Genomic DNA, 26,088 nt, shown 5'->3' with positions numbered 1-26,088 from the left:
TTCTGGGGGCAGTGGACAAGCCTGTGAATTTAAACACATGCATAGATTCATGCAGTCGCTGCCACAATCAGGACACAGACAGCCCCAAACACTCCCTTATGAAATCCCTCTATAGTCACCCCCCGCTCCACCTCCACCCCTAACCTCAGACAACATGCTCCGTTCTCCATATGGTAGTTTTGTCTTCATGAGACGGTCAAGAATGGCTCCATTATGTGTGTAACCTTTTGAGACTGGCTTCTTTCACTGGGCATAATGCCTTTGAGATTCATCCACGCTGGTTCAGGTATCAATAGTGAGTTTCTTTTGGTTGCTGAATAGTATTCCACGTTTGGGCTGTCTGAAGAGAATATTCAAACATCCTTGATGCTGTTCCTTTGTGAAGCCCGCCTTGGCGAAATTCAAAGCAATTGATTCAGAGTAGCAAAAAATGTATTTTAAAAGAATTTTTTGGCCCTGTGTGGTGGCTCGCATCTGTAATCCCAGCACTTTGGGATGTGGAGATGAGAGGATTGCTTGAGCCCAGGAGTTCTAGATCAGCAATGGGCCTAACACAGGCAGGGCCTGTCTCTACAAAAATACTGGCTGGGCATGGTGGTGTGTACCTGTAGTCCCAGCTACCCGGGAGGCTGACGCAGGAGGATCATTTAAGCCCAGGATGTGGAGGCTGCAATGAGCTGTGATTGCACCACTGCACTCCAGCATGGGTGACAGAGTGAGACTCTATCTCTCAAAATAATAATAATATTTAGCCGTATGCTCAGCTCTAAAATATTTACTGTAGGAGAGGGTGACCCCCCAGAAGCATATAACCTAATTGGGCTGTGCTTCTCCATTTGGGAGATAATCAAGGGAGAGGGGTGCAGGGAGCCATCATTGGCATCTAGCCCCACTTGTTCCTCCCACCCCTAGCAGGATTCAGGGCTGCTTCATGTGGTCTACAGGCCATATGGATCTTCAACAACAGCCTCCAAAGCCAAACTCCATGCCTCCATCTGGTGGCTTTGGTCTTAGTAGCTGATACTCTCCTACTGCCCCACTTGAAGTGGGCTTGCCAGGGCCCTGGGCTTCTTCATTGCCACGTGCACAGTGCTCCCTCCGATTTCACTGGGATCAGCCCATTCATTCGTGCAGCCGCTGGCTTCTCCTGACATGACTCCATGGCATTCACTGACTGAAGAAAGCCGTCTCCTGACCAGTTATAATTCTTTTATCAGAATCCAGCAGAAAGAGGTCTTGCTCTTACAGTGTCATTATAACACCTTTGTTATTTAAAATATTTTCCATGGCCAGGCACAGTGGCTTATACCTGTAAGCCTAAACTTGAACCGCCTAAACATGGAATATTACTTTAAGGGGTCAAATTGGAGGGATCGCTTGAGGCCAGGAGTTCCAGATCAACCTGGGCAACATAGCAAGACCTTGTTTCTACAAAAAAATATTTTTTTTCCAAGATTTTTTGCTTTCTTCAGTCCCTGACCCAAAGATTTCCAAAAATATGTTCTCTTGGAATTGAGTCAAGGAACAATTTTAGTGTTACACCTCAGTGTTTCTTCCAAAACTGCCCCTCCTTCAACTAGTGCCTGAAGACCGGCTGATTAAAGAATCTTGTTTCTCTCTTCCCAAAATATGTGTTCCCAGCTCCTTGTGTATAGTGAATAGTCTCTAAAGATGACCACCATCAATGCCTCCCCTCATTTTATAACCATGCCACTCTTTCCATCAAGAGACAGACTCTATTTCCTCTCTCCTTGAATCTGGGCTAGCCCTGTGACTTGTTTTAACCAACAGAATGAGACAGAAGTTCCTCTCCATTCCTAGCCCTTATGAGAATGATAGAGGCAGGAAGCAGAAAAATGCCTAGGCAGATAGGGTGGGTCTCCAGTGAAACCCAACCTTCAAGCAGGAAACAATCCCAGTAAATCCTCAAACCGGATTGGGAACCGGCCTTCCCATTTGGCACGCTTTCCTCTGATTGATCCCCATCCTTCACCTATTTACATATACCCACCCTTTCCTAATTGGTTTTCTACACTATCATGCCCACCTTTGAGTGGTGTTTTTGCTTTAACCTTTTTTGCATACTCACAAACCAATCAGCATGTACTCCCTATTCTGAGCCCATAAAAAGCTCCAGGCTCAGCCATATTGGGAACTCTCCTGCCTTCAGGTAGGGGGACCACCCCAGTGTCCCCTCCCTGCTAAAAGCTGTTTCATCACTCAATAAAACTTCCTACCTTGCTCACTCTTCATGTATCTGCATGCCTACTTCTTCCTGGTCATGAGACAAGAACCCAGACCTAGCTCAGCTAAGGAGCTGAAACTCCCGCATCAAGGATGTGAAAAGGCCTAGGTTCTCATGCTCTCTAATGAAGCCAACCACCATACTGTAAGGAAACTTGGGCTAGACTTCTGAATGAGAAACCATGTGGAGAGAAAGAAACCACACAGAGGAAGATCAAGGTGCCAGACATGTGAGTGAAGCCTTCCTGAACCTTCCAGCACAGCACAGCCACCATCCGTCTGCAGCAGTTCAGTGACTCAGCTGTCACTACATGGAAGAAAAGAGCCAATCCAGTCAAGCCCTGGATTCATGACCCCCAGAATCATGAGAAACAATAAGTCATTGATATTTTATGCCACTAAATTTTGAGGTAACTTGTTACCCAGCAATAGGTAACAGGAACCCTGGGAGACAAACCTCCAAGTGTTCAAGAGGCAGCTGTTGCCCTGTTCCTTGCTCCAGCATCTCAGCCCAGGGCCAACCATGTTTCAACTTGCCTCCATGGCTCCCAGAAAACCTTAAGCATTTTCATGCAAATAGAATACCTGAAAACTTCTCTCACGTGCCCTGACATGCCAACCCCCACATGTGACATAAAGATGTGACTCCTTTTTTCTCCCCTCAGATTTCTTTTCTCAGTTGTGATGGAGACTTTAGGAAGATGTCAAAATGAGTTTGTTCTTCTCAATCAATGAAATAATGCACAAGGGGCAGCGGTCAGTCTGCAAGCCCAAACTGGCCCCAGACAACTGCCAGGGTAGGGAGGCTAAGAGCAGGGACCCCTCTTAGGGACCTGCAGGGATTCCCCCAAGCATGGAAATAGAGGAAAATCTTGAGTTCCTTCAAGGGAAATTCCAGGCAAGTAGCTAGCCCTGAGAAGTAAATGAGTATCTGGATAAGCAAGAAGGTGATAGTAGCTTAAAACAGTGGTGAAGGAAGTGAGAATCACAGGATGTTTGGTCCCCCTATAGAAACTAAAGTTCACATCTTAACACATGTCCCTGAGTTGTTTGGCAGAAACCTGGACCTCCACCAAATGGATCCACTGGCTCAAAGACGTCAGACAGGGAGGACTAAGGACCAAACTCTGACCACTGTTCTTCATCGTTCTAAATTTCTTCCTGAGGGGCCTGGCAGAGGTCACGCCCCTGGGCCAGAACTAATATTCTGCTAATCCCAAAGTTTTAGACAAAACTTTCCCTCTTTAACCAATTGCAAATCAGAAAATCTTTGAATCCATCTATGACTCCTGGCTACCCCCTCCCTCCTGCTTTGAGATGGCCTTCCTTTTTAGGTCAAACTCATGTATAGCCTCCGTGCACTGATTTATGACGTTGCCTGTAACCTCTGCCTCCTCATCTTTAAAAACCCTTGTCTGTAAGCCATGGAGGAGTTCAGGTCTTAAGCATGAGCTGCCCCATTCTCCTTGCTTGGCACCCTGCAATCTTGATGCCAAGGTTGGACTTTATTGCACCAGGTGAGTGGGTCCCAGTTTGGTTCAATAACAAGACCATGTGCAGTTAACAAGCATGGCAGTTACATTTTATTGACCCGTGGCTGAGTGCCAGGCACTAGCTAAGCACATTATAGGTATCATCTTATTGGGTTCTCACAACTTCCCTGAGAGACAGCTATCCTAACAATGTCTTAACTCATTTTCTGGATTGTGGGGATCATATATGTGCCAGAGGGAGACACCTCTGTCTAGTCCAGTGCCTTCAGCCAAAAAAGATGCCCAGGAAAATTTTATCATTTAACCCTGTGCTTCCCAACCTGTTTCATGCCCTGACACACATAAAAAGTGACAATAAATTTGGGGTACACTGAGACAAGGGGTTGAGGTGGAGGTTCCCAGTTGGGAAAATCCGTTAAGCTGCTTATAATCCAAAATGCATTTTCCTAAATCCTTTTAAATCTCTTAGACTTCTGAGAGGGGGTGAGAATAAAAAAAATTTTTTAACATAATTTAATGGAGATAGGCTATTGTCTCTTAGCACCTTAGGAAGAGCAGCCTTCAACCTCCAGAAAGGGCCCAACCTGGGCCATGTTCACTCTTGAGATGCAACCTTGGACAAATGACTTAGCCTCTCTTGGCTTGTTTCTCTCTGCAGAGGTGAGAACTCCGCCTCAGGATTATAAAGGCAGGAGGTGAAGATGGCATCACAATCGGTCCTCGGGCCAAGTAGAAAAATTCAACCTCAGATACCCCTGGAGACAAAGACAATTATTTATTTCAATAGAAACTACTCGGCCAGGCCGGGTGGCTCATCCCTGTAATCCCAACGCTGGGAGGCTGAGGCAGGGGGATCGCTTGAGCCCAGGAGTTCAAGACCAGCCTAGGCGACATGGCAAAACCCCATCTCTACAAAAAATACACAGATAGCCAGGTGTGATGGCATGCGCTTGTAGTCCCAGCTACTTGAGAGGCTGAGGCGGGAGGACTGCATTAACCTGGGAGGTGGAGGTTGCAATGAGCCAAGATAGATCCACTGCACTCCAGCCTGCATGACAGAGCGAGACCCTGTCTTGAAAAAAATGAATTAATTAATTAAAAGAAAAAGAAAATAAACTGGTCAAGGAGGAGGGAATTTTCTAGACATTAGTGACGGTTTGGGTGGTACCTTCCAGATGCATTGGAATTTATTTGGTTTTCTCCTGATATTTGCTTTCTTTTGCTTTTTAGCCATTTTATTGAGATATAATTCACATACCATCCAATTCACCCATTTGAAGTGTACAATTCACAGATTTTTAGTACAGTCACAGAGTTGTTTAACCATCACAACAATCTAATTTTAAAATGCTTTTATCACTCAAAGAGAAAAAAACCCCATAGCTATTAGCAGTCATTCTCATTCCTCCCCACCCCTACCCCCAGCCGTCCCTAGCCCTTGGCTAATCTACTTTCTTTCTCCATAGATTTGCCTGTTATGGACATCTCATACAAATGGAATCATGCACTACATCTTTTGTCTTTTGTAACTGGCTTCTTTCACTTAGCATAATGTTTTTGAGGTTCACTCATGTTGCAGCACATGTAATACTTCATTTCTTTCTCTTGCCAAACAATATTCCATTGTGTGGCTATACTACATTTTATTTATCCATTCTTTAGTTGAAGGACATTTGTACTGTTTCCTTTTTTGGTTTTTATGAATAAATCTATAAACTTTTGTGTAAAAGATTTTTGTGTGAACGTGTTTTCATTTTCCTTGGGTATATACGTAGGAACAGACTTGCTAGGTTAAATAATAACTCTATGTTTAACATTTTAAGGAACTGCCAAACTATTTTCCAAAGTGGCCACACCACTTTACATCCCCATCAACAGTGGATGAGGGTTCCAGTTTCTCCACATCCTCACCAACACTTGTTATTATTTTTTTATTATAGCCATTCTACTGGGTGTGAAGTGGTAACGCATCGTAGTTTTGGTTTGCGTTTCCCTGATGGCTGAGAAGCATCTCTTCTGTGCATATTGGCCACTTGTATATCCTCTTTGGTGAAATGCCCATTCAGGTCCTTTGCCTGTTTTGGCATTTGGTTTCCATGGCGTGTTTGCCCTTTTAATGGGAGTGTTAAGCTGGGAAGGTGGATAGTGTTTGATTAATGCTTGAGTTAACATGAGTGGATAAGAATGGCTCCCTGCATTTGGAGAAGCTTTTGTTTGGCTATGAAGGCCTGGGGTTTTTTCCATGTTCCCTGTGCTCTCCCTCTGTTTGCTTTTAAGCCAGGGTTCTGACCCAGGTTGTTTTCCGACCCAGCTAAGTATGCAAGGGAAAAAAATAGGGGTTTGTGCCAGAGATAGCATGAAGTCAACACTGCAGCAAAGATGAAGACAAGGATGAGGATGTTTGTTTACCTCCAGGCCTGGAGGCTAAGGCTGGATTGGCAAGTTATCCTCTTGGACAATTCCTCTTACCTTCTCTTACTCAAGAACTTTAAAGATTAGTCGTTAATAGAAAGATGATGGTATCAGAAAAACATGCCAAGGAATTCACCATTTCTCAGCCAGACTTGTTAGCAACAGAAGTTATAGGTAGTGGTGTGTGTGTGTGTGTGTGTGTGTGTGTGTGTGTGAACTAACGTCTATAAATAGGAAACAACTTTTAGAAAAATAATACTTTAAAAGTTGAGACATGAAAGAAGCTTCTGGGTTACTGTGTGTAATCATAGCTGCCTACAACTGACAGGGCTACCCATTTCCAGAAGCCATACAGATCAATAAAAGAGCAGGTTAAACCATTCATAACCCAGTCCAGATGGAGATATAGATGGGATTCTCCATAAACAGGAGGTGTTCAATGTTTGTTGAATTAAAGAATGAATGGATAAATGAATGAATGGCACACTGCAGAGGAAATGGGCATGCCCTTCCTTTAGGGCTCAACTGCAACCCATACAGCACTTCTCACGCTGCATAGTGTGTATGGGATTAAAGGTCTGTCTACCACTGGACAGTAAGTTCCAGAGGCAAGCACTGTGATGTATTCATTCAACAAATGCTTGTGAAGCTCATGCTATGTGCCAGACACTGTGCTGGGTGCTGGCAGGACCAGAGTGTGAACTAAACCAACCCCTTCCTGTGGAGCTCACTGTCTATGGACCGAGATTCTTCCTTCATGTCCTCATCACCTGCTCAGTCCAGGGATGCAGTAGACGCTAGTGTTCCTCCTCCTTTGTTCACCAGATTTTTTTTTTTTTTTTTTTGAGACAGAGTCTTGCTCTGTCGCCCAGGCTGGAGTGCAGTGGCACGATCTCGGCTCACTGCAAGCTCCACCTCCTGGATTCACGCCATTCTCCTGCCTCAGCCTCCCGAGTAGCTGGGACTACAGGGGCCCACCACCATGCCTGGCTAATTTTTTTGTATTTTTAGTAGAGATGGAGTTTCGCTGTGTAAGCCAGGATGGTCTCAATCTCCTGACCTCGTGATCCACCCGCCTCGGCCTCCCAAAGTGCTGGGATTACAGGCCACCGCGCCCGGCCTGCTCACCAGATCTTTAAAGGAAAGATTTGAAGCTGTTCCACTGAAAAACATTTTTTCATTTCTTCAGAGAAGCTCAAAAGCAATCTTGCAGCCTCTGAGCAGTTCATTAGCAGATTCCTTTAACCGGCTCCAACCTTGCAACCTGCTTCTTTGATTCTTTGTTGAAACCATGTGCCTTTCTGGGGTGACCTTGTGCCTGCCTGCTCCACACAGTGCTCTTAACCCCGTAAGGCACTGTTCTAAAGCCTCTCATCATCTCAAACTTCAGTCACCCACCCCAAGTTAACGAGTTTACTCCCTCAGGTCAAACTGGCCACCGCCATGGTTCTCCATCATCGCACAAAGGGTGTCTGCTTTGTTTGTTTTGGATGCTCAAGTTAATCCCCACCCACTAGGGAGGCAAAATGGACAGGTTCATTTCAAGAGGATGGGAGGAAGGTTGGGTTTCAGCACTTGGTAACCTTTACTTTGGGGGAAATCCTCTCTCTGCATTAAGACAAACTTCCTAGAGGAAGTGCCTGCCAATTGTGCAGTGAGGGCAAGTGTTCCCCGCTCCAAAGCAGCTCCCAACCATTGGCGGTAAGAAGACTTAGCCAAGAGATACTCACCATCTCCCAGCCTTTCTCATTATTAGAAAGCAGGGAGAAACAAACAAATGAAAGACAGACATCACAGTTTGCCTGCGATCATCATTCTTTCCATTCAGCCAACACTTAAGAGCTCACAGCCTGGGCAGCAGACACACAACTGGCCTGGAGGGTTCTGCAACGACCAATACCTGGTTCCTGGCTTCAACGGCTTCACTCTTTGGTGGAGGAGACAACTACATAAAGAGTTGATTACAAAATCGCCCCTTTGGAGAAGGTCCAAACTCCTGCAAGGCTCTGCACAATTTGGTTCCCGTGGTGTATTCCAGCCTCATCCCCTCCACCTCCACCCCTATTTTCTCGACCCACCACGATGTCTCAACCACACCAAGCAGCATGCGAGTCCCTGAACAAGTGGTGCTCCTTGGCCTGAAATGCCCCTCCCCCAAGCTAGCAAAGATGCCTCTGTCCCCTTCTCTGACAGAGGTTTCCTCTCTGCAGCAGATCCCAACTGGAAAAAGGGAGATGCCTGAACTTTAATTCAAGTATTGAAATTTTATTTTCCCGAGACTGGACATTTCACTTCATGCATTGAAACTGTTTTGTGATTTAAAAGTAGCCATAGCTTTGGGTTTTTAAAATTTAAGTCCAGCCAGAAATTTTTGAGGCTTTGTCTCAGTTTTCATCCAGGGACAGGGAGAACAGGAACCTCCAGAAAAAAAAAAAAATACAAAGGAATTTTGAGAGAAAAAGATAAATCTATGTTATGATCACATCCTACAAGCCACAATTGCTCAACCTCCAGGCAACCCACGCCTGTCTTCCCTTAGACTGTGAGTCCCTTCCTGCAAGGAGGGAAGACTGTGCAGTAAATGTTCAATGAAGACGGGGTGGGCACAGGGGCAGGAAATGGAACTGCGTAGGGCAGGACAGGCTCTGCCCCAGGAAGCATGTGCTGGTGCAGGACTCGAGGCTAGCACTGCCCCAGGAGTCAGCCTCAGATATGCAGGGTATTGCAAAGGAGGCCCTTGAGGGTTTTAACATCTGTCTTTCGCTACACAAATAAACCCAGAAACCTTATAATGCAAACGCACCCCAGAAAGGCAATGTGAGTCCAAAGGAGTATCTAAGTATGGACAACACGTGTCAAATCCTTTCCTGCTGACACTTTGCTTGTACAGTGGACACCAGGGAGAGCCGCAAGGACCCACCTAAAGAGAAGCGTCGGCTGGGCGCGGTGGCTCACACCTGTAATCCCAGCACTTTGGGAGGCCGAGGCGGGCAGATCACTGGAGGTCAGGAGTTCCAGTCCATCCTGGCCAACATGGTGAAACCCTGACTCTACTAAAAATACAAAAATTAGCTGGGTGTGGTGGCATGCGTCTATAATCCCAGCTTCTCAGGAGGCTGAGGCAGGAGAATCACTTGAACCTGGCAGGTGGAGGTTGCAGTGAGCTGAGATTGTGCCACTGCACTCCAGCCTGGGCAACAGAGTAAAACTCCATCTCAAAAAAAAAAAAAAAAAAAAGAAAAGAAAAGAAAAGAAAAAGGAGAGAAGTGTCATCACCAGGTAAATCAAAGACAAGAGACGGAGGCCACATGGCTGACAGCCCATCTGTGTGCACTGCCGTAATCTCACCAGCCCGTGGGATGTGCAACCTGTAGAAGTGAAAAAAGTGAGCCTGACAGGTTAACACATCCGCCCCAAATCACACTACTACTAAGTGACAGATTGGGATTCAAATTCAGGTGTCTGTATCTCCAGAGCCCCCTCTAGCAGGCCACACTGGCTGACTCTGGGTCAAACTTTCATCTCCTTCTTCCATTTGCTTGGAGGCTACTCTGTAAACCTTCAACTCTGTGCATTTGAGAATTGAGAGGAGAAATGAAGAACCCATAAGCATGGTCCACGCAGGGCTTGGAGTAGTGGAAGTCAGAGGGCAGGGTGGAAAGCAAGGCTGCTGCTGAGGATGGGAGGCTCTCCCAGGCTTCAACAGTGCCCCTGTGTGCACAGTGCCGCATGCATCCTGCCTCCCCTACCGTGGGCCCCTGCATGACCTCGCTCACTACCCTCTGTGGCAGCACAGGGGCTGGGGGAGAGCAGCCAACACACTGTTCACCCACCCCACCCCTTGCTGGCTCCCTCACAGGCCAGCCGCATGCTGGAGCTGGGCAACCACTGTCTGACACGTGGAGAGTCAGCACAGCTGGACCAAGCACCTACCCAGGAACCAAAGGTCATAGAACCACTCCAGGAGCTGGTCAAGAGCAAGCAACACTAACTCTATCCTGAACCCTTGTCAGCCTTCAATCATTTCTCTCCTGTTGGGGAAACATCTGGGACACAGCTGCCCCCACTCCTATGATCACAATACAGCCCTGCCATCTGAGGAGGGGCCCCCAGCTCAACGGCAGGGGTGCAGACAGGGGCCTGGCTCAGCTTTGGCCCTGGCCTGAAACCCCTCAGCTTGCCCATACCCTGGTAGGGCAGATCTGACCTCATCAACTGTTATCTAGCAGTGGGGCCAATCCCAGTCACCTTCTCTGAAGAATGACCCCTCCTGGGCAGCTTTGCCTGACTTGACTCTGGGTTCTCAACAGTGGATGACACTCAGGAAGGGAACAACGTATGCTTATGGAATGTATGGTTTATCAGTGGAGAAGACACACGAGCTTCCACAAATTGATATATTTACTTCATTGCCAGCAGAGTACACTCACACACATAGATACCTCTGAGTCACTTTAAGTCACATAACTGCAAGGATACAAACAAACACTAGTTCATCCCTGTGGCTGAGTGCCCTTGGGGAATACTCAAATCCCAGTGGGGCTTCTCTCTGCATCTTCTGGCCACTCTGGCCGTTCTCCCTGAGCACACCCACCTTCTCCCCCTCCGTTCCATTCTTCCACAATGGTGCCAAAGCAGGGAAGGGCCAGTGGAAAGAGATTGCAGGTGCGCAGAGGCTTGGACAGACCAGAGTCCACGGCAGCTGCTTTGGCGTCTCTCCTTGGTTCATGTAGTGGGCACTTCACCACTTCAAGGACACTGTCAACTCCCTGAAGGCAAGGCCCAGGGCTTTGACTTCCCTAGGCATGGAGGGACAGTAGTCAGGAAAAGCAGCTCCTTGGCAGACTGCTGTGTGTGTGACAACTGTGAGGGCTCAGGGGCTACAAGCAGGGACAGGGCAAGCTCGGAAACAAATAACTGAGACCCGACGTGGTGCGTGCGGGAGCAGAGCTGTGCAGGGCGCTGCAGGAGCAGAGGAGGGGGCGGGGCAGGACGGCTTCCTTGAAGGGAGCCCTTCAGGCACTGTCATGTGCCACATCTTGTGTGAGGCACTTCACCTTCATCTTACTGCATCTGGGATTCAAATCCAGATCTGTCTGGTTCTAAAACCCACGTGCTTTCTTCTGTACAGGTTGCTACCTGAGGGGACATCTGCTCTGGGACTCAGAGAATGATAAAGAGATCTCCAGAATAAATGAATCACTTTCAGAGAAAAGTAAAAGAACAAAAACACAAAAATAAAAAACACACAAAAGAAACAAAAAAATACCACATTCTCCCCAAATTTCACATCGTAAGTGGCTGGAAGTGCAAACATAAAGGATGCTGGCAACATGGCCGCGGCAAGAGGAGCCTCCGGAGCAAGGTCAGCTTCGCCCCTGATTTCTGGCTTTCAGCCAACAAGGCCAGTGGATCTTCCAAACCAGCTGCTGCTGCTGAGCTCCAGAAGAGGAGCCTCTCAACTTCCAGAGGCCAGGAAGGCTCACCCTCGGAGCTCTCAGTTTTGTTTTTTATACTGCAAGACAGAGAGATTCGAAGTGGAGGAGGGAAGCCAACAGGGGCAGGAGGACTCTGGAGAAACCTCAAGCCTCCATCATCTGGACCTCACCTGCCTCCTGCAGGGGCTTCTTGGAGGTGGTGAAACCCAGGCAGGAGGCACTGGGCAGCCAAATTGCTAGTTCATGCCTGGACTCCCTTTCTTCTTTAATGAAAAAGGAAGCTGACGGGGCTGGGGAGGGAGGATAGTGATAACTCACTCTGAAGAGAGAGTTAGAAGGACAGGGAGGTATGGGCACACTCCAACTCTCTAGGTCCTTCTAATACCAGCATCTAAGCGCCAAGACGCCAGTCTACATTCCTGACTCACTCCCTTCCTCCACCAAAACATACTGAATGTTTCCTCCATAATTCTGCCCCAGTGTGAATACCCCCCAGAGACAGGGAGTCCCCCCGAGGACAGCTTCCCTCTCTGCAGCATCACAGTGCCACTGCCGGCTCTGGCACTATAGCTTTCCCTCCTTCCTGCTGCCCCCTCTCAGCTCGATCAGCACTGTTGGGCAGAAATTTGCCTTTAAGGATGAAGAGTGAGAGCCCCTCCCCACTTGCAGAATATAAATGCAACCAGAAGGGATATGCCTTCACCTTTCAGCTTCTGGAGGAGGGAAGCAGCTGGCTGGTGGCCTCCTCCACGGGGACCATTCTCAATTGTGGGGCAGGAGTGGCCTCTAGTGGTCATGGGGATCACAGCCATCATCACCCCAGCTCGCAGGCAGAGCCCAGGGGCCAAGCACCTACTTTGTTCATGATCCAGTCAGCATCTTCAATGGCTCTTTTAATAATCTGCTGGATTCTCTCGGGGTTGTCTTCATCTGAATGAACCCGAAAACTCTGCAAGTTTAAGCATAAAGAAAGATGACTAGGCAAAATTCCCAGGACTGGCAGCTTCAGAGCACCAATCACAGGCCAGGGACACTGCTGGGCACTTTATACCCAGCAGCTCTCTTCATCCTCCATAGACTGTTATGATTATCCCACACAGAGATGAGGAAACAGAGGCTCAGAAATCCTCACGTGCTGCTGAATAATAGCATTTGAATCCTAGTCTATGTGACTGCAAAGCATGTACTCCTGCCACCAAGGTAGGTGCAAAAAGACTGGCCCCCAAGTTACCGCCAAATCAAGCTAGGCCCAAAGGCTATCAGGCAGTAGAGGCCAAGGGGAAACTTACAACTCTCTTCCTCAGAAGAAGCTGCTTTCCCCAGGGTGAGATCTCCGCATAGGCTTCACAGCAGGGAGGAAGAAGTAGGGCTTCTCTCAGCCCAGTACTAGGAGAGCTACACAGGGAAGGGAGGGGAGGTAGTAGAGAGAGTGGCCTCAGGAAATCCACTCAGGCCCAATGCAGAGCATGGGATGCTGTTTGCTTTTGACCAGATGTTCAACCTTGAGAAGCAACCTAAGATTCAGCTTTTGCTTTTCAAAAAGAACTGGCGCCAGGCATGGTGGCTCATGCCTGTAATCACAGCACTTTGGGAGGCCAAGGCGGGCAGATCACCTCAGGTCGGGAGCTCGAGACCAGCCTGACCAACATGATAAACCCCATCTCTACTAAAAATACAAAGTTAGTCGGGCGTGGTGGTGCATGCTTGTAATCCCAGCTACTTGGGAGGCTAAGGGAGGAGAATCGCTTGAACCCAAGAGGCGGAGGTTGTGGTGAGCCGAGATCGCGCCACTGCACTCCAGCCTGGGCAACAAGAGTGAAACTCTGTCTCAAAAAAAAAAAAAGACCTGGCACCTCCCTCCCCTGTCACTCCCAGCCCCACACATCCTCCTGCTCATCTTTAGGAGCCCCCTCAGCATCCACCTCTGGCATGCCCTCCTTGATTCCCCAGACAGCTAACTGCTCCCTTCTCCATGTTTCCACAGCCCTCTGTGGCTACCACCACCTCTAATTTTTTTTTTTTTACTTTCCATATTATATGTGTATGAATTTTAGCTAACTTTCTGTTTGGAAATGATTTCTCACTTACAGAAAGTTGCGATAATAATACAAAGAATTTCCTACCAGAATCACTGATTAACATTTTGCTACACTCGCTTTATCATTCTCTTTATATACGTATGTATTAATTTTTTCAGAAGCATTTAAGAGTAAGTTGCAGACACCCTGTCCTTACCCCTAAACATTCCCATGTGTATTTCCTAATGACAAGGGCATTCTCTGACATAAGCACACTAATCAAATTCAGAAGACTCAACATTGATACAACTCTATAATCTATAGCCCATATTCCAATTTCATGCACTGCCCCAGTAATATTCTTTTTTTTTTTTCTTTTTTGAGGCAGGGTCTCACTCTGTCACCCAGGTGAGAATGCAGTGGCACAATCACAGCTCATTGCGGCCTCGACCTCCGGACTCAAGCAATCCTCCCACCTCACTGATTTTTCTGTAGAGACAAAGTCTTGCTATGTTGCCCAGGTTGGTCTTGAACTCCTGAGCTCAATCTGCCTGCCTTAGCTTCCCAAAATGCTGGGATTACAGGCATGAGCCACCATGCCTGGTTCCCAATAATATTCTTTACAGCATTTTTTTTCTGGTCTAGGATCATACATTACATTTAGTCACCATATCTCTTGAGTTCTCTAATCCAGAACATCAAAAATGTCAGTGTTGTGTTTCAGGACACTGACATTTTTGATGAGTACAGGCCTGTTAGTTATGTGGTAGATGGCCGCTCAATTTGGTTTTACCTGATGTTTTCTCAGGATTAAATTCAAGTTGTGTATTGTTGGCAGGGATGCCTGACTAAATGATGTCGTGCCCCACAGTCTATTTTAATTACCCACTTAGCGGCCTCATGCATGCCCTAGCACAGCTGGTGTGCTGGGTGATGCACCCTCTGTTTCCTGGACAGAGAGGAGCTTGGCTGCCCAGCACTGGTTTCCTGTGGCTGTTACCACACTGCCACCTCACCACCATCTCAGAGACTAACTCTGTGCCCTGGCCTTGGCCTCTGACCCGCGCCCCCAAGCCTGCCATTAGAGGCAGCCCCCAGACCCGGTAGACCCAGCTCGCACCTGCCTGACAGCATGTTTGTAATGCTCCTGGATGCCCTTGGTTGGCAGCCGCTGGCAACAGCGCAGCAAGTATCGGTAGAGCTGCAGTGGCCTCTGAACCAGTTCTGCCCCTGGCAGCGGGGCCATCCGTGAGACCCTCTGTCCCTGGAAAACAAGCAAGATCACTTCTAGGGCATCAAGCCAAGTTCAATACTCAGCCCTGACCCTCAGTTCCCAGTACTCTGGGAAGCAGGCTTGGTGCAGTGCAGAGGCCCCTCCTGTCCCATCCCATGGAGCCTGCACCTTGGGGTGGGCTGGGCATTCAGTTCAACAGAAGCTCTAGTCCAGAGCAGGCCCACAAGACCAAGGGTGAGTGTGGAGGGAGATGTACAGCCTCATCCCTGGCGTCTTCTTTCTGGAACTCAACTTCAGGTGGTGCGTGAGTAGGTGTCCCTCACAGGCAGGGTAGGGTAGATAAGCAGGAAGACCCTGAGGGGCAATCACTAGGAAACCAGCTCTGACATCAGCCATGGTCTGGCGAGGGCACCAAGCCACAGAGGGGAGAATGCCTACAGGCCTGAGCCTTGAAACTCAAAGTGTGCTCCTGAACCAGCAAAACCCACAGCATCAGGAGCTCATCACAATTGCAGTCTTGGGCCCCACCCCAGACCCACCAGATCAAACCTGCATTTTAACAAGGATGCCAGGAGACTTGCAGGCACATTTTAAAGTCTGAGAAGCATGAATCTAGGGGGCTCTGCAGAGAAGTCGCTGGACAGAGTCACCACAGCGTGGGCACGTGATTTCATTTCACTATGAGTTATCATAAAAATCACAATGGGCTGGGCACAGTGGCTCACACCTGTAAGTTGGGCAGATCACTTAAGGTCAGGAGTTCAAGACCAGCCTGGCCAACATGGTGAAACCCTGTCTCTACTAAAAATACAAAAATTAGCCAGGCTTAGTGGTGCATGCCTGTGATCCCAGCTACTTGGGAGGCTGAGGCAGGAGGATCACTTGAACCTCAGAAGTGGAAATGGCAGTGAACCAAGATAGTGCCACTGCACTCCAGCCTGGGCAACTCAAAAAAAAGAGAGTCACAATGAGCACTTGCTTGTCTCTATTCACTTTACATGTGATTAATGCACACGTAAGAAAACCAGTCACAGAGAGGTCTGATAACTTGCCCAAGATCACACAGCTAATAAAGCTGGAGCTTGGATTTGAACTCTGGCAGTCTGGCTCCAGAGCCTTTTTCTTAAAAAAAAAAAAAAAAAGGCTGTATTGAGGTATAGTTGATATATAATGAACTTCATATACTTAAAGTATATAATTTGATAAGTGCTGCCGCAGGTACATACCAGAGAAGCCACCGTCATAATCAAGAGAGTGAACATATCCATCATCCCCAAGATTTACCCCATAACCTTTATAATCCCGCCCTCCCAACGTCCCCATCCCCAGGCAACCGCTGCATTTTCCAGAGTTTTGTATAAATGGAATTATACAGCAAGCTCTCTTTTGTGTCAGCAGAACCCACATTCTTCTCTGTATTAACGCTCTCTCTAAAGAACCCACAACTCTAGTCTAACCTCTTCTTTTTTAAAGGAACTATGAGAGTATAGATTGTTTTAAATGGTAGGTTCTAGAACATATGGGCTTGCAAAGCTTTCATCAGGCTCCTGCCTGAACCTCTGCCACAGCATCTGCCTGGTGTCCCAGTACCTAGCCTGTCACTCCAGTCTCCTCCACACTGACACCACGTGAGCTCTGGAATCAGTGTCCTGGGTGCATCCCAGTCAGCCATAGGAACGGCTCCCAGACCCCTCAAACCACCAAATGTGGCGCCTTTCAGCGCACATGCAGCTCCCTGGCTGTGGACTCCTTCCCATCCTCTCTGTGTGAGGAACCTTGTTCATCCTTCCAGGCTCAGCTTAGTGTCCTTCCTCCAGGAAGCCCTTCATCACGGTCCCTCTCTGGAGACAGAGGCGCTCACCCTGTCCTCTGTGGGGCTGCAGTGCCCGCTCATGGTGCTGCTAGGGACTCATCTGCTACCTCGCCTGTGGCTCTCCCTGTGCTGAGCACCTGGCCCGCAGTGGGCTTCACTCACTGTTAACTAAACAGAATGAAGCTACTATCTCCTCTGTACAGAGAGACGGCCCTTATGTTCCAGATGAAGGAGCTAAGAGATCTAGTGACTGGCCTTAGTTTTAAAGGAACATATAAGGAAAAAAAACAACCCCCTTCCCTCACCTTGCAAAAAGAATCAGAAACTAAATCTATCAGATGCCCTTAAACTAAGAAGGGAAGCTTAGGAAGTAGCTGGTTCCAGAGGCTCATTCATTCCATTTACATCCCATTATCTCCTCAGCAACAATAAATGTGTCTCCTCAGCTACGTTAGCCAATTCCTCCTGGTTCCCTGGACTCTTGCTCTGATGCCGGAGTGGATAGGTGATTGTCTGACTCCCACCATCTATTCTCCCTTCTAGTAACAGCCCCAGTGTGTGATCTGGGGTGCACCCCTCCCCAGGTCTTGGCCCAGAAGGTCTGAGTGGGACTATCAGAGCCCTGCATCCACGTGGGTATAAGGACTGGCTCACACACGGGCACGTGACAAAAGCTAGTCCAACCAGAGTGCATCGCAACACTTCTGCAGAAGCGGCGTGAAAGGACTCTAGCTCCTTCCCACTAAACTTGATGCTGGGAGGATTTGATCCTCTCTCAGTGAAGCCATCCTGCCTCCTCTAGAAGCCTGAGACCATAGCCACATAGCAGAAGGCAGAGCTGAGACCCTGAGAAAAAAACAAGCCCAAATAATGTATTTGGGCCAGGGGTGATGGCTCAAGCCTGTAATCCCAGCACTTTGGGAGGCTGAGATGGGTAGATTGCTTGAAGCCAGGAGTTTGAGACCAACCTTAGCAACATAGGGAGACCCTGTCTCTACAAAAAATAAAAAATTGACTGGGCATGGTGGCACGCGCCTGTAGTCCCAGCTACTCAAGAGGCTGTGATGGGAGGATCACTTCAGCCTCGGCTGCAGTGAGCTGTGATCACACCACGGCACTCAGCCTGGATGATACAAAGTGAAACTCTGTCTCAAAAAAAAAAAAAAAAAAAAAAAAAAAAGAATTCATTTGGGCCCTAAAACCAACTACCTAAAGGAAGTCCTTCCCCTAGACTTCTCAACAATCTGGGCCAATTAATCCCCTTTCACCAAAGCAGCTGGGGTTTGTTGTTTTGTCACGTGTATCCCAAAGGGTACTAACTGATGGACAGAGCCTCACAAATTCTTCCATGATGCACTCTGATGATTCCAGCTGTAAGAAGAGTTGGACAGGACAGGGCTTCTCAAGTTCCTCCTGCTATCAATCATGACCATGCCAGTCCGACTCACCACCCAGAAATCAGAGGGGAACCCGTTCAAGGGCGGCCAAGACCATCAGGAGCAACCACAGGAGACACACCACTAAAGTCCCCAACCTGATGGGTAGACTCCACTGGCAGGCTTCCCCAAGCTATATAAAGTAGTAATCAAATATTGTAAAATGCTAGTCGCGGAACAGATGGTTACCATCTGCAGTCCTCAAAATTAACATTTGGAAAGAGCACAACTTTGTTTCATTACTTAAAAACTCAAGCAATACTTAGTAACCAACCCAGCAAGTATGGGCGGCAGATTATTTTCAGCTCAATTATAATACTTAGTCATTCTCAGTAATAACTAGTAGAGAATACATGTGTGGGTCCACTTATAAGAGCTAAACTAAAAATGTTTTAATTTAATTTAAAGTGTAGGTTTGCTATTATTTAAGGGGCAATGAACCTCATAGCATCATTGCTAAAACTGCAGTCAAAGCCTCCGGGCCTGGCAACACTTGCCTCCCTTGCCCTGCCCTTTGGACTTGATCTTGGCCTCTGCATCCTGGCTCCCTGCCTCTGTGATGGCTCCTCCATCTTCCCAGGCAACCAAACCAAAATCATCACAGTCAGCCCAGGTTCCTCCTTCTCCTCAATCCCCATGCCACTGGTTTCTTTCTTTTTTTTTTTATTTTTTTTGAGACGGAGTTTCACTCTTGTTGCCCAGGCTGGAGTGCAATGGCGCGATGTCGACCGCAACCTCTGCCTCCTGGGTTTAAGAGATTCTCCTGCCTCAGCCTCCTGAGTAGCTGGGATTACAGGTGCATGCCACCACACCCAGCTGATTTTTGTATTTTTAGTAGAGATGGGGTTTCTCCCTGTTGGTCAGGCTGGTCTCAAACTCCCGACCTCAGATGATCCACCCACCTCGGCCTCCCAAAGTGCTAGGATTACAGGCGTGAGCCACCACACCCAGCCCCATGCCACCGGTTTCTAAGTCCTATCAAATTCCACCTCTGAATGCCCCTCATATTTTTCCCTTCCTCTCTACTCCACTGCATACCCTTGGTTCAGACTCTCTCTGAGACAACTGCAACAGCCCCTAGCTGGTCTCCCTGTCCTCCAGTCCATTTTCTGCCACCCTACTCTGCCCAACAGCCAGAGTGAATCTTTCTAAAACATAAATCTCAAAGTGTCCTGTCCTTCCTAAAACCCTTAATATCCACCCCTGCCCCCATCATTCATGGCAACTTTTCCCAAAATGTAGAACAAATACCTGAAATTACTTTAAGTAGTATATGGCCAGTATTTTTTATTGTAATGATTTTATATTTATTTTCACGTGTAATGAGGGGGAAAAAACACGTTTTCATAGGTATTAATGGCCTAAAGCAGTTTTTTCAAATGCGCATAAAATTGATTTTTCGTGGAAAGCACTGGTCTACAGAATAAAATCCAGGCTCCTGTCCATGGCCTGCAAGGCCCCTCTCGATCTGGCCCCTACCTACCCCTCATCTGCACCTCTCACCACCCACGGCCTCGTCCAGGTAAACCGAGCCCTGTATGGCACACTCCACAACAGCCCATGCTGTGTTTGCCTGTTATGGTCTCAGCACTGGGGCAGAATGTCTGGCACGGAGTAGATGTATTCGTTGGGGTTCTCCAGAGAAACAGAACCTGTAAGAGGGAGGGTGTGTGTGTGTGTGAGAGAGAGAGAGAGAGAGGTTTATTATAATGAACTGGCTCATGCAATTATGGAGATTGGCAAGTCCAAAATCTGCAGAGCCAATGTCCCAGTTCAAGTAGAAAGGCTGGAAGCTGCTGTAGAACCAGGAAGAGCTGATGTCCCAGTTCGAAAGCCACAGGCAAAAGAATTCTCTTACTCAGGGGAGGCTTAGACTTTTCGTTTAAGGCCTTCAGTGGATTGGAAAAGGCTCACCCATATTATAGAGGGCTGTGTGCTTTACTCCATCGAACAATTTAAATGTTAATCTCACCCGCACTGAAATACCCAGAATAATGTTTGACCAAATATCTGGGCCTCCTGTGGCCCAGCCAAGTTGACACATAAAATTAACTATCCTGGTAGACGTTCAATTTCTATTTTGAACGAATCCTCCTACTTCTGCCTACAGTGCTCCTCTCTGCTTCCTGCACACCTCCTGCCTCTTCCACACTCAGCTCTGTGGTCTGGCATCTCCTCCTCAATGCCACCATGCTCAGTGGGAGGCCTGTGGTTACCTTGAAACAGCCTTCATCACCCCTCATTACTCTCGGTCAGGCCTCTAATTCAGGCTCTTGCTGGGGTTGCTGGAAGGGTATCCACCTGGCCTCAGGCCTCACCAGCCATTCTCCATATGGTGGTCACAGTGATTTACCAACTTCCTGAATGAAAATCTTCACTGGATGTGAAACAATAGTGTGAATTATGAATTTTCTTGGGTTATAAGACTGATGTGGTTATGTGGGAGAATCACCTTACTCTCAGGAGATGCAGGCAGAAGGATTTAGAGATGACATGTCATCAGGTCTGCAGCCTCCTTTCAAATAGTTCAGCAAAAGACAGCACAGACAGAAGACTAAGGAAGATGAAGAAATGCAGCGGAATGTTCAGATCATGTTTAGATGGCAGGCATTAAGGGTGAACACTGCGCTGTTATTTTAACTTCCATATGTTTGGAAAATTTTCCTAATAAAAAATCGCTTTAAAAACACACCTGGCAGGGAGTCACCCAGCTTTTCTCCCTGCATGTGCTCCAAGTGGCAGGGAACTCACAAGTCCCCCATTTTCACTCTGCTCAAGCTATTGGAAAGTCCCTCCAGTTCTGAGTTAAAATTCCCCGCTGTAAAGTTCTACTCACTCTACAAAGAGCTCTACTCTTTGGGACAAAATCTTCCCTCACCTACTCCCAAGCCCAGCTTTTCATTATTCACAGTCAACTATCCCAGCCCCTCCCTAGTCCCTTTCCAATGTAAGCAGCCGGGAGGTGCTGTCGCCTCTCAAAGTGTCTCCGTCCCACTTGCCCTCCTCTCAACACACGTACCTTTATTTTTGATACCACTCTTAAACATGCTGTCCCATGGGAGAACAACAGTTTGGCCATGCTCTGACCAACTCCACAGGCAGTGGCCTTGTCACCAGGTCCTTTGACGTGGGAATTCAAGGAATGCAGCTCAGACTGCTTCTCTGCTGGGGCCCTCACGTGGCCCTGGCATTTGGCTCAAAGGCATTTTTCCACGTGCTGCTCTTTTTTTCTTTTTTCTTTTTCTTGAGACGGAGTTTCGCTCTTGTTCCCCAGGCTGGAGTGCAATGGTGCAATCTTGGCTCACTGCAACCTCTGCCTCCCGGGTTCAAGCAATTCTCCTGCCTCAGCCTCCCCAGTAGCTGGGATTACATGTCCATGCCACCATGCCCGGCCAATTTTTGTATTTTTAGTAGAGATGGAGTTTCGCCATGTTGGCCAGTCTCAAACTCCTGACCTCAGGTGATCCACCCGCCTTGGCCTCCCAAAGTGCTGTGATTATAGGCGTAAGCCACTGCACCCGGCTCCATGAGCTGTTCTTAAGTCTCTTTCCCCATCTTTTATTTTATGGGGTCATTCCAGAGTCACAATCTGCCACCATCCTTAGGGGGGTCTGTTATATGACTGAATGTTATCCAACTCAATTCAACAAAATAAGAGCACAGAAACAGTCACACACCAGGTAAACACAGGGTAAGGACAAAGAGAAAGACAGTAACCCTATATACTGTAAGCATCAGTCAACTACGCCATGCCATTCACAGCATCTAACATGTGCACAACTCTGGACCCCGCCCTAGGACCACAGAGATGAACAGTCTGGTGTACCTAGCTCTCTGACCCAGAGCCTTCTGCAAAGCCGATGGCTCCTATCCAGGAAATGAGTAGGACATGCCAAGTTTGAGAGCTTTCCATGTTACCTCATTTAATCCTCACAACAATATTTTAAGGTAGGTATCATTAGTCCCATTTTATAGATGAGGAAACTGAGGCCCTGAAAGGTTAAGTAATTTGCCAGGAGCAACAAGGCTAGTATAGAGCAAGGCCCGGAATAGAACCTAGGTCTATTTGATTCCAAAGACTATGCCCTTATCTGCTTCATGAAACCACCTGCTATGTCTGAGCCACTCATAAAAATACTGACCAGGTCAGGGCTAAGGACCCCACAAGGAACTCTGGCAGGGTTCATGCATGACCAGGTTCAAGCACCTATAAAGGCACTTGACTGCACTACTATCCAGTACTCCTCAATCTTCTCTACAAAACCTTGCTCCATGCCTTTCTGAAACCCAAGGACATCATCTGCAGCTTCCCCCTGCATATAGATGGAAAAAAAAATCGAAAGAAAGAGTCACCAGGCTGACATCAATTACACAGATAAAGGAAAGGAGCAACTAAAGAAATGCTTAACAACAAAGCTCTTACCAAATCCAAAGGAGAATATGACAGAATTTTTAAAAAGAGAAAATAAAGCTACAAAGGGAACTTCCTGGAAGCCAAGTGGTATCACCGACACAGATGTTGAGAGGCAGGCCCACAGTCCCATTTAACCCCACTGTCCTTTTCCCTAATCTATGTCTCGATATAGGCACCTAAAAATACGTGGGGAAAAGTCATATATTAAAAAAAAGAACGAAAGAATGGAACTGCAGAAAGTAACCAGAAATTATGCCCTATTGAGCATTGATACATGCTAAATTAAGCCTGCACAGGCCATTTGTTAAATATGCAATTACTCTTCTTGACGGGAAAAGTTGAAAAATAGGAATGGAGTGGTTTTGCCTCCCACCCCCACCCACTCCAGGGCTCCATCTTGCACATCTGTGTTCTCCCAAGCTAGCAATGGGGCAGCAATCCCTGCCTCCCCTAGTCCCTCTCCTACATAGCCAAGGCTCTCAAGTCCCCTCACCGCCTCCCTGCCCCCTTCATCCCTGTTGGTACTACCTTGGTTCCCAGCTTTGTACCCATACCTGGCTGGGACTATGCGAATACCTCCTGATCTGTCTCCCTCCTTCCAGCCCAATCCACATGGTGCCACCCAAGAACACTTCCTAAAAAGCACACCCTGTCACTCCCCTTCCTCAGAACCTCTGTAGAGAGTTCTCTACCCATGGCCTTCTGAGATCTGTTTCAATCCCTCTCATCAATCTCCTGTCCTGCTGTCCTTCCCACACTTCCTGCATTTTAGCCACAGACTGAACTTGGAGGACTTTGGGATCAGTCTGGGTTCAAATCCTGGTTCTATCACTTGCTAGTTCTAGGACCCTGGACAAGTTTCTTAACTTCTATCTCGAAGTCTGTTCCCCATCTGTCAATGCGGTCCCTAATAAATAGTATTTCCTACATAGGACTGTTGTAAAGATGAAATAATGCTCCTAGACTACTAAGCATGATGCCTGGCACACACTACATGTTTACTACTAATTGTTATTGTTAATATCATCTCTGAAACATGCTGTGCTTTTCCCTACCTTGACTTCTTCACCTGCCTCAAGAATTCCTCTTCATCCTTAGACATCCAGTTCCCTGTCACCTCCTTCAGGCTTTCATCCCATGCTGTTCACACCCCTATTACAGTCATCACACTGCTCTGTAATCACTTATTGTGATTATAATCGATGTGACAGAAGAACTTAGAGCAGGTTTTGGAGACAAAGAACCCTAGTTTAAAAGCCTACTTCTGCTATTTACTAGCTGTGCAATCCTGGCCAACCTGGTTGACTTCTCTGGACTTCTGCTTCCCCCACTGTAAACTGGAGAAAAGAATAACCCACCTCACAGGGGTTTTGGAAAGACCAACCTAGCTAACTTATGGTAAGTGCCTAGCACAGGGGCTGGCACATCTTAAGTGCTTGAACATCTTTTTTTTTTTTTTTTTTTGTCCTGAGACAGGGTCTCACTCTGTCACCCAGGCTGGAGTACAGTAGCATGATCAGAGATTATTGCAGTCACAACTGCCCGGGCTCAAGTGATTCTATCTCAGCCTCTCAAGTAGCTGGGATCACAGGCACACGCCACCACGTCTGGCTAATTTTTTTTAATTATTTATAGAAACGAAGTCTTACTATGTTGCCCAGGCTGGTCTCGAAATTCTAGGCTCAAGTGATCCTCCTTCCTCAGCCTCCTACAGTGCTGAGATTATGGGCATGAGCCACTGTGCCCAGCGCTGAACATCTTACCCTTTCCTACTTTATTTGGCTTTCTGTTCCTTGCTGACTGTAAGCTTCTGGAGGACAAGAGACTATACTGTATTAGTTCAACACCTGTGAAATGAAGGGAAATTAGTAAGAAAAATATATACACGGTTATTAGTCACTCCTCCACAGTTTAGAGTACCTGAACCATAACAGAAGTTCCATAGATGTCAATTGATTCCCAAGTTACCGGAGGAAACTCAAGCCAGTAGGAAACTGTCCTGAAGTCAAGAACCTATGGCAGGTGAACCCAGAAAACATTACGCTAAGTGAACAAACCCAGTCACAAGGAGCTACTTAATGTATGATTCCTTTTATACGAAACATCCAGAATAGGCAAAAGTACAGAGACAGAAGTGCATTAGTGGTTGACTAGGGCTGGGAGAATGGGAGGAGATGGGAGGGGGGAATGACAGCTAAAGGAGGTGCTTCTTTTGGGGGGTAATGTTCTAAAACATGGTGACAGCTGGGCAACTCTGCAAACACACTAAAAGACACTGAATTGTGCACTTTAGATGGGTGAACTGTATGCTTCGTAAATTACATCTCAATAAAACTGTTTTTAAAACAATAACCACAAAAAGGATCGATCCTAGGAGCGAAAGGGTTTCGGCCACGGAGCAACTTGCTCTTACGCAGAAGCATAAATCAGCACGTCAAGGTTGCTCCGGCCACCGGATGCCGCGGACAGAGGGACGGTGGAGGGGACATTCTCCTTTTAAAAGTGGCCAGGCCGTGAGCCTCTGAGAGGCTGGCCCCCGGGCTGCCCCGGACCCCGCGCCCCTAGCTCGCGCTGCAGGCCTTTCCTGCTCCTCCGAGGCCCCCCGGCCAGGCCTGCGTCAAGCCCGGGAGCCGCGCTCCGGTGCACTCAGCTCTCCGGTGGAAGAGCGCGGACCGCGAGGGAAAAGGTGCCGGCGCGGGTCGCCCCTAGGTCTTCTATAGGTCCGAGGACGCCCGAGGCCTCCACATCCCTAGCCCGCCCCCGCCACCCAGTGGCTCCGGCCGCCGCTACCCCCGCGCCCCCGCCCTCGGCCTCGGCCTCGGCCTGCGCAGCGCGGCTCACCAGCCTCCAGGGGAACGCCAGCCCCGGACGCCGCCGCGGCGACGAGTGCGCCTGCGCCCCGGGGACTGAACGGTACCGCCCCTGCCCGGGGACGGTGAGCCCAGCGCCCTCTGCCGGCCGCGCGCGGGACTCGGGGTCCTACTGGGTGCTTCTTCCTAGATCCGACCCCACCCAGTTGAAAAGGAAAGCTGTCCCCACTAACAGCCTTCGTTACCTGTTATCTCAAACACCCACTCTGCCTTCTGGCTGTTGCTACGCCGGATATAAGCCCTAAAGGCACTCTCTCCTCCTTATTGCTGAATATGGATTGTGCTAAAATAGTAGGGGTGTTCAAGATCTCTGAAAGGCTTGCTGGGGGACTTTTCCTGAACCTCTCGTGTTGATGACGAGAATTGTGTTTGGATAGGAATCTGCGTTTTGAATCATTTCACCAAATTACAGTCCCATAACACCTGTCAAAAGAATAAATATGACAGTAATAAGCATGCTTCCTTTCAGACCCATCTATAATTATAATTGAGGAAAAGAATACAAAATTTAAACTTAGAGCTACTGCCAGTATCATTCTTTGAAAATGAAATAATGCTGTTTTATTAAATAGGCTCTCCCTGCTCTCTAATGTTTAAAGCTCAAGTGCTTCTCTGAATTGATTTAAATACAAGTTTTATATCCTGAAAGAAATAAAGATGAGTCATTATCTTAAGACAAACCCCCTGTTCAATGATGCTGCTGATCTCTCAGCTGA

The 26,088-nt window shown here is 47.8% G+C and overlaps 1 protein-coding gene across 4 annotated transcripts; it reads right to left on the bottom strand.

Annotated features, from left to right (window-relative positions):
• Window positions 1-10,495: 10,495 nt before the first annotated feature.
• On the bottom strand, window positions 10,496-25,590 carry LYRM9 (LYR motif containing 9). Of its 4 annotated transcripts, none has more exons than XM_003277087.2 (4): window positions 25,344-25,404; window positions 14,726-14,869; window positions 12,444-12,536; window positions 10,496-11,664 (listed from the first exon to the last, which is right to left on the bottom strand). In XM_003277087.2, the coding sequence occupies exons 2-4, from the start codon at window positions 14,849-14,851 to the stop codon at window positions 11,647-11,649; spliced, it is 237 nt and encodes a 78-aa protein (XP_003277135.1). In that variant the 5' UTR covers window positions 14,852-14,869; window positions 25,344-25,404; the 3' UTR covers window positions 10,496-11,646. The 4 variants fall into 4 exon arrangements, with proteins under 4 accessions (XP_003277135.1, XP_030655892.1, XP_030655891.1 ...); XM_030800031.1 differs by lacking the exons at window positions 10,496-11,664; window positions 25,344-25,404 and adding exons at window positions 11,815-11,877; window positions 25,558-25,590; XM_012503563.2 differs by lacking the exon at window positions 10,496-11,664 and adding an exon at window positions 11,815-11,877 and having other exon boundaries at window positions 25,344-25,387.
• Window positions 25,591-26,088: the final 498 nt, after the last annotated feature.

Source organism: Nomascus leucogenys, chromosome 19 (assembly GCF_006542625.1).
Source record: "Nomascus leucogenys isolate Asia chromosome 19, Asia_NLE_v1, whole genome shotgun sequence".
Taxonomy (NCBI): Eukaryota; Metazoa; Chordata; class Mammalia; order Primates; family Hylobatidae; genus Nomascus; species Nomascus leucogenys.
The sequence above is the reverse complement of the archived record's forward strand: the minus strand, read 5'-3'. Positions and strand labels throughout refer to the sequence as shown.